General features: G+C 43.8%; 1 protein-coding gene across 1 annotated transcript; it reads left to right on the top strand.

Moving 5' to 3' along the window:
* Positions 1 to 3,095: 3,095 nt before the first annotated feature.
* Positions 3,096 to 5,052, top strand: RETNLB (resistin like beta). Its single transcript, XM_015446469.3, has 3 exons — positions 3,096 to 3,447; positions 3,911 to 3,991; positions 4,561 to 5,052. Exons 1-3 carry the CDS (start codon positions 3,321 to 3,323, stop codon positions 4,686 to 4,688), a joined length of 336 nt encoding a protein of 111 aa, XP_015301955.1. The 5' UTR covers positions 3,096 to 3,320; the 3' UTR covers positions 4,689 to 5,052.
* The last annotated feature ends 3,710 nt before the right edge of the window (positions 5,053 to 8,762 follow it).

The raw sequence follows: 8,762 nt of genomic DNA on the forward strand, positions 1-8,762 counted from the left end.
CTACTGTTCTCCCAGGGAACCCCATTTCAGTAAATAGCAGCACTCTTCAATAAGTTATTCAAAACAAAACTCTAGATCTGTACTTCTCTGTTTCTTCTACACCTTGCATCCATCAGCAAACCCTGTGGAGGCTCCGTTCTCACTCCTTCCTTGATTACTCTCCGAGACCTAGAACTCTGTAGAAGCCTGCTGCCTGCTTTCCCTGCTTACCTCTTACCTGTTTTACCTCCACGGTGTCTCTTCCACCGTGGCCATAGTAAGCTTTATAAAACATTAATCAGGGCCAGGCACAGTGGGTCACAACTGCAGTTTCACCTTTGGGAAGCAAGATGGGGGGATCACTTGAGCTCAGGCATTTAAGACTAGCCTAGGCAACATAATAAGGCCTTGTCTCTTCAAAAAAATTTTTTTTTAAACAGCTTGGTATGGTGGCACACTATTATAGTCTCAGCTACTTGGAAGGCTTAGGCACAAGGATCACTTGAGCCCAGGAGTTCAAGGCTGTAGTGCCATGATCACACCACTGCACTCCAGCTTGGGTGACAGAACTAGACCCTATCTCCAAAAAAAAAGAGAAAAATTAAGCATTAGAAAACCATAAATCATTTTATGTCACTCCCCTGAACAAAACACTACAATAATTTGCTGTCAAATTTATAATAAAACCCAAAGCCCTTACATTGGCTTACAAGTTCTCTATAATCTGGCCCTGGTCAGCTCTCTGACCTCTTTTCTGGCCTCTCCCCCCATACTTCATTCTGGCCATATTGCCATTGTTGTCATTCCTTCAACACACCAACATCTCTTTGCCGTGGGCTCTTTATACTTGTTCCATAGGCTAGAACATTTGTCCCAGGTTTTCCTATGATTCACCCCCTCACTTCTTCAGGTCATTGTTACCTTTTCTGAGACACCTTTCCTGAACATACTGCGTTATGGGCAATAGCACAGTGGCACACTCTATTGCCTTGTCCTGACTTATTTTTCTTTAGAGTATTTCTCAATACTTGACCATATATATATCTATATCTATCTATCTATCTATCTATATATATATATATATATATACTGTATTTATCTCCCCCATTAGAATGTAGTAACAAAAGGACAAAAATTTTATCTACATTGTCTGCCACCGAGTCACCAGAGCTAGAGCTGGTAAAGAGAAGCTCTACAAATATTCATTGAATTAACAAACAAATTAATCAACCCATCATCTATCCCAAATCCAAGTGTATGCTCTTTCTTATTCTCCAGTCGCATTTTTCTTCTCTTCAACGCCTGTCTGGTAATTGAGGAAGCATCCTTGCCTTTTTGCTGGCATCCCTAGGCCTCATTTCTCAAAGTTGCCTGAGAGAGATATGTACAAGTAATAGCTGTTCATTACAGGGCATCTCCAGGAAAGTGGGTAGAAAGGCTGGCCACAGAAGTAGAGCCCAACTTTTCCAGCTCTGACTGCCTCCAGGAATAGTCACCTAACTGCCTTTTTCTGCTTCTCATTTTATTTTATTTTATTTTATTTATTTTTGAGGCAAAGTCTTGCTTCATCACCCAGGCTGGAGTGCAATGGAACAATCTCAGCTCACTGCAACCTCGAGGCTCAAGTGATCCTTCTGCCTCAGTCTCCTACGTAGCTGGGACCACAGATGCATGTCACCACACCCAGCAATTTTTTTTTTTTTTTTAACAGACAGAGTCTCACTATGTTGCCCAGGCCGGTCTTTAACTCTTGTGGTCAAGAGATCCTCCTGACTCAACCTCTTAAACTATTGGAATTATGGGCATGAGCCACAACACATGGCCCCTTTCTCTGCTTCTTCATCTGCTGTTCTTTAAATTTTATTTATTCATGGTGGCCACATGCCCCATCCTAGATGAGGAATCATGGCATCCTCACTCCTCTTGGCCATATGTGAATCCTCAAAGTCCTCGATCCCTTATCCATTATTCTAAAATCTAAAAGCCTCTAAAAATGAAATTTTTCTGTCCTAAATTTGAGGTTCATTTGGCAGAAAAACTTGGCATGGCCTAGTGTGAGGCTGTTTATGGTCTTTATTTATCCTGCATTAATATTCATACATTTTGCAGCAGACTATTTTGCAGACTATTTAGACTGCAGAGTGCTGCCCCCAACCTCCTTAGTGGTATAACATAATACAGAGAATTTGCTCCTTCCATAATCTGGAACATTCTGAGTTCTGAAACACACCTGGGCCCCAGGTCTTGGATAAGGAATTGTGAAGCCCAGCTCTCTTTTTCAGCCATAGCTGACAGAAAGGGAGGTTGTGTGACCTAGAATCAAACAGTGAAATGTAAGGGGAAGTCTTCTTGAGCTTCTAGGGAAAGATCCTGCTCTCAAAATGAAAAGGTAAAGCCCCCAAAGAAAGTGGCCTTGCCCCACTCCTTCTTTCCTGCTCAGGGTCTGGGCTGAGGATGTGGCACCTTCTACCTTGTGGCTATGAAGAGACAAGATCGAAAGATTAGCTGAGAATGGTGGGGGAAAAAGGAGAACTTTACGAGCCCCTGGAAGAACTCTGGAATCATAAACCACGCTTCTAGTTAAGCAAATACTGAACTTCCTTATTTTAAATAATTAGGATTAATTAGTCTTTCTGTGACTTTCCTATGAATGAGATTAGCCAGGGACAATAAAATGGTGTCTGAACAGGTGACGAGTAGGGCCCTCCCTCAGCCAACAGGGATAAGACAGAGCTTACACTTGGGTTTGGGATAGATGATGGGTGGATTAATTTGTTTGTTAACTGCAAAGTAACCTCTTCCTGATGAAGGATCAAACAAGAAGCCTGTAATACCGGCAGGCGACAGAAGGCCCAGGTGCTAGCCTTATCGGGTTGCCAAGAAGAAAGGAGAAGGAGAACAAACAGGCAGGAGGCCTCCCTCAGCAGCGATCCAGAGCAAAGGCAGCTATTGCTTCTCATGAACACTCCAAAGTTTATCACAGTCACCTGTCACCCTAGCTGGCACAGGTCTTTGAAAATGTGTTGGGAGTGTGTTTACGTGTGTGTGTGCTTGCATATTAAAGATGCCCAGGTTAATACCAGGCATATTAAAACACCCTTGCCTGGCTAGTCCTTGCAGACCTTCTCTGAAAGTTTTGGTGAGTAAGTCTGTTCTTCAGCAACCCTACCTGCTTCTCCAAAGCGCCTAAAGAGATCCAGTACTGATGGTGCTGTTCTTCCATCTTTACTCCCTGGAAACTAACCACGTTGTCTTCTTTCCTTTACCACCACCCAGGAGCTCAGAGATCTAAGCTGCCTTCCATCTTTTCTCCCAGCCCCAGGACACTGACTCTGTACAGGATGGGGCCTTCCTCTTGCCACCTTCTCATCCTCATCCCCCTTCTCCAGCTGATCATCCCAGGGAGTACTCAGTGTTCCTTAGACTCCGTTATGGATAAGAAGATCAAGGATATTCTCAACCGTCTAGGTAACTGACTGGCGTAGGAGGAAGCGGGGGGCTGACCCTTGCTCATTTCTCCTGTTCTTAAACTCCAGCTTCGTCTCTATCCTGTCCCAAGATCCCAACCAAGCCCAACCCCTGATGAGGGCTTTCTACAGTATCCTAACCCTGTTTGAACTCTTGGCTAAAAGCTGAGGTTTTCCTGATGAGGAGGAAGACGTGGAGAATGGTAGCTGTAATTTATGAACACTCATTATGAACCAGGTATAATCCGAGCTTTATGTAGATTAGTTCATTTAATTCCCACAACCATTTTATGAGGTAAGGACAACTATTACTTCCCCTTTAAAAATGAGGAAACTAAACCTTAAAAGTTGATGAGTAGCCTGATTCTGGACACAGTGTCACCTCCGAGGTAGAAGATGATTTGGAAGGGGATTATAGGGAGGATAGCTCATGGGCTATATACCCCTTCTTCTTTCCTACTCAGAGTACAGTCCCTCTCCCGTAAGCAAGAAGCTCTTGTGTACTAGTGTCAAGAGCCAAGGCAGGCTGGCCTCTTGCCCTGCTGGTGAGTAACTCCTTGAGGGTAAGTAAGATGCCCCGTGTCCTCCCCTGTCCCTCCCTGCACCTACACCATCCCCCACCTCAGGTCTGTATCACCCTGGCACCCTGCTAGAGACCCCTTACCCATTCTTGTTTCCCTGAAGGATGCTACTGGGGGATCGTGGGCTTCTGCCTCTTCCTTTCACCCTTTCACTTCATGCCCCTGTTTCTCAGCCCTTCCTCTCCTCCATTGTCCCATAATGATCACATCCTTCATTTGTCTTTCCAATCTATTCCCCTGTTTTGATGGGTAGGGGCCAACAGAGAGGTGAATTTATCACAAATCGAAGAAAATTGAAACTCCCAAGTTCCAAGTCTCTCACTTGCATAAGTCTCTTTCATGGCCCCAAATATTTGTTTTTGTGATATCTGTATTTCTTTTCTTGAAATGAGCTCTTAAAGTTGAATGAACTTGAGGTCCCACGAAACCTAGCTCTACCCCTGACTGCACAGTGTTGAAAGATGGTTGTGGGTTGCCCTTCCTCCTCTTACATTCCAAGAGCTCTGATGGCTGTGCTTCATGTGCCCATGCAGGGATGAGTGTCACTGGCTGTGCTTGTGGCTATGGCTGTGGTTCGTGGGATGTTCAGGGGGGAACCACCTGCCACTGCCAGTGCAGTGTGATGGACTGGACCACTGCCCGCTGCTGCTACCTGGCCTGAGAGGGAGGAGGCTGAGAACTCAGTTTTGTGACCGTGACAGTAATGAAACCAGGGTCTCAACCAGGAAATCTAACTCAAACATACCCCTTCATTTGTTCCAGTCCTGATTGTTGGGTAATAAAGACAAATTTTATACCTCTCTGTGTTTATGTTATCACTGTTATGGTCCCCAGCTTGGGACTCCCCTGGCCAGAAAATGCTGTCAGTGTCCCAGTGGTGACATCTCAGTTTGGGAAGTGGGATGGGAAGTTAGGAAAGATAAGGGGAGAATGGGAAAAGCAAACAGACACTCCAAACCCCCACTTCCCTCATTTTTTAACAAAAAGATGGCTGTGCCAGGCATATTGCTTGGTATGGGGTAAAGAGAAATAAAATAACACACCCCTACAGAGCTCACCAACTAGAAAAACAGGCTCTGCGCTATGTGTGAGAAGACTTTTCAAGGGATGGGCAAGCAGGGGTAGCTTCAAGGGAATCTAGTTCTAGATTTTCAGTATGTGTATGTACTCTTGACTAAATTCAAGTGCCTGAGATATGCTTTGATCAAGGTGACTTCTTTCACACCATTGCCTTTCTACCACATAACAAAAGAAAACCACAGCCCTCACCTGTCACTGAATCTTATTATCTTGGAATATAAAAATCTGCAGAATGCCAAACAAGAAATGATTAAAAAGATGGGCATCCATGGTGAGTGTATGAATGATCCAGTGATGGGGTAACAAGTCCTTTCACAGCTTGGGAGGCTTCCATGGTTTGGTCTTTATAGGGTTGGAGGAGGATATAATCCAGTTGTCAATTGATGAATTACCAAAAATAATTTGTAATAGTAAGGTGGTGTGTGAGATTGTTGACAAATCATTCAGAAGGAATTTGGACAAATTGAATGGCATTACTACAATAAATACTTTTTCTTTCTATCTACTTAATTCTAAGTAGTGGATATGTCAAAACTGACAACTATGAAAAGAAATACTAAGAATGGCTGGGTGTGGTGGCTTATGCCTGTAATCCCAGCACTTTGGGAGGCTAAGGCAGGTGGATCACTTGAGGTCAGGAGTTCGAGACCAGTCTGGCCAACCTGGTGAAACCCCGTCTCCATTAAAAATACAAAAAAATTAGCCAGGCATGGTGGCTCGTGCCTGTAGTCCCAGCTACTCAGGAGCCTGAGGCAGAAAAATTGCTTGAACCTGTGAGGCAGAGGTTGCAGTGAGCTGTGATCATGCCACTGCACTCCAGCCTCCAGCCTGGGCAACAGAGCAAGACTCCATCTCAAAAAAAAAAAAAAAAAAAAAAGAAATATAGGAATATAATGGTTCTAGACTTTATCTCACTCTAGCCAAACAAAGTTATTTGTCCATGAGTATATAAACTACTTGGGTGGGAGGAGAAGCTCTATCTTTCTCATGTTACAAAATATAATTATGAAATATTGTTTGGGTTTATTAATTACTTATAAAAATTTGTTATAACTGTTCTGTCCAAATATATACTGTTAATTATTATAATAATAGCTATACTCCTATTTATAGCAACTGCAGTGAGTCTTTTAGAATACAAAACAGATAATGCCACTTTCCTGTTCAACTCTAGTGATTTCCATTACATGAAAAAATAAAATCTCAAGGTCAACTAAATCCTGCATCCCCTGGTCACTGGCGATATCTCTAACTTCATTTCTGACCCTTGCTCACCCTGGCATATCTGCATTCTCGGTATTGTCTGTCACAGCCACCCTCCCACCTTAAGGCCTTCCTATGTCTTGTCTCCCCGACAGTTACACAGTTCTCACACACAAGGTCAGTGTTCAATTATTTTTCAGAAAACCTTTGCCATCACCTCTACCTCTTGCCCTGTTTTTTAAATTTTTTTTTTCATGATGCTTCTCAGTGTTGACTTCATAGTCTATTTACAAATATATTCACTATCTCTTGCACTGGAACATGTAATCCACGAAAGAGAAAACTTTAGCTAACTTGCACACCACTGACTCCCCAGTGCATAGCACAGTGCCTGGCCCATGGAGGAGTTCCAATGAACAATGTGCCTACTACTGGGTCCAGCTCTGAGTCTGAGTCAGCTCCTTCTTTTGCTTTCTATTCCTCTTCCTTTACCTCAATCCTGGTCGTTGAGGAACAAATGTTATTTTAAACGGAGATCCCTGGGTTTCATTCTCAAGGTGTCAGTAGGAGGAATAGCTGTTCATCAGAGGGCACTCCGAGAAAGAAAAGCCAGAGAGTGAAGATGGAGGTCAGAGAGGTTAACAATAGCAGAAGCAAAAGTAGATTTTGTAGCTTCGTCCGATATAATTAGCTGCCCACTTGGTGGCCCATTTCCCCTTTCTCAGTGTTAACAGAATCTTAATGTCATTCAGGGTATTGATGTGTCTGGTCCTGAAGGATAAAATATTAGTTAAACCAATAATAGAACTTTTACTTCTCTTGGCCAAATCTTTCTTTTTCCAGCCACCTTTGCGTGGAGGGGGTTGCATGGGGTGGCCGGTGACCCAAATCGGACCAAGAAGACATGGGAGAGTTCTGCGTGGGCCTCCCGAGAAAGAATTCATTTCTTGAATTAAAAACAGAGACCCAAAATCGTCCATGCCCCTTCTTGCTTGGGCTGTTGGTGTGAGGATGTGATGTCTGGAGCTGTGGCAGCTATCTTGTGTCCATGGAGTTAGTTCAATCACCCTGTGACTTTTGAGCCAAAACTGTAAGCATGGTGAAGCAGAAAGAGGAAAAAGAACCTGGGGCTGTAACCACATTATTCTACCACTGAACAAACTCTGAAATAACTGAAACTATTTTTCTTCTTAACTAAATAAAAAGTATTCTTATTCACTCATTTAACAAACATTTATTAAATTCTGTATACAAAGGCACTGGGCTGCAGTGGTTGCCAAAATAGGAAAAGATCACTGCCTTCATGGAGCCTCCATTCTAATTCTATGTCTTCCCCAGCTGGAATTTTTTGTTACTGGTCTATGGAGAGAATTAGTCAAGGGCAATGTCATGTTATCTGAATAGATGACAATAAGGGCCCTTAGATCATACTCTCTGCACCTTTTCCCAGTGAAGGAATGAACAAAAGGCCTACAATGAGGTATATCATCCAATTTGGCGATTTCTGGCAAAGTAGCCGCCGAGCTTGTGGGGCTGCCAAGAAAAAAAGAGAGGAGAAAGAAAAGCAGGAAGAATTCCTTAGGCAGAGAACCAGAGCGACAGCAACTGGGACCTCTCAGGACACACACTGGAGATTGTCCCAGGCTCATTCTAAAAGTTTGACCCTCCCAGACTACCTTAGTTCCTAGGTATTGCCAGAGTGTGTGTTGGTGGAGGGGGGAGAATGCCACACCAGACACACTGCCAGATGGGAAAAGTCCCTGTCCTCCCATCCTTATCAGCTCCTTCCTCAGTCTGGCAGGTGAACCTGAGCAAGGCTACCTTCCTGACATCTCTGCTTCGTAGGAGTGCTGGAAGGGGACCCAGGCCTCCCAAGCATGACAGCTGCCTCTTCCCTGCTCCCTACAGTACCTGTTCCTACCTTCCCTGCTGCTTTCCCTCCCCTCCCCTATGAACCCAGGAGCTGCTTTTCATCTTCTCTTCATTTTTACCTTCAGCTCAGGATGCTGCCTTTTTACAAAACACAGACCTCTTTCTACCTCCTTCTTCTCATCCTCCTTCTCCAACTATGCCTGCAGGGGATGCCTAGTGCTCCTTACGGTTAGTTGTGAGCAAAAATATTAGAGTTGCTCTCAGCAAACTGGGTAATTGATATGGGGATGAGGGTGGAAGTTATATCCCTGACTCTCAATCCTGTTATTAGACCACAAGCCATTTCCTAACCCATCCCCAGATTCCAATCTCTAACTGGAAGATGTGTCCTCCACTCACTGCCCTCTGTATGCTTTTTGGGACTCTTAGAATCAATGGCAATGGCATTGGTAAGGACTATGCCTAGCATTCTTGAACATTTACTATGTGTTAGGTACCTTTAGATATTCTATTATTACGTTATTAACTCCTTACTACAATCCTGTGAGATAAGCACTGTTATATTTTGCATTTCACGGAA

The sequence above is a fragment of the Macaca fascicularis genome, chromosome 2 (genome assembly GCF_037993035.2).
Source record: "Macaca fascicularis isolate 582-1 chromosome 2, T2T-MFA8v1.1".
Taxonomy (NCBI): Eukaryota; Metazoa; Chordata; class Mammalia; order Primates; family Cercopithecidae; genus Macaca; species Macaca fascicularis.

Coding starts and splice junctions, on each gene's coding strand:
- RETNLB (XM_015446469.3), top strand. CDS start 3,321: ATGGGGCCTTCCTCTTGCCACCTTCTCATCCTCATCCCCCTTCTCCAG. Junction 3,448..3,910: donor GGATATTCTCAACCGTCTAG/GTAACTGACTGG, acceptor TTTCCTACTCAG/AGTACAGTCCCTCTCCCGTA. Junction 3,992..4,560: donor GCTGGCCTCTTGCCCTGCTG/GTGAGTAACTCC, acceptor GTGCCCATGCAG/GGATGAGTGTCACTGGCTGT.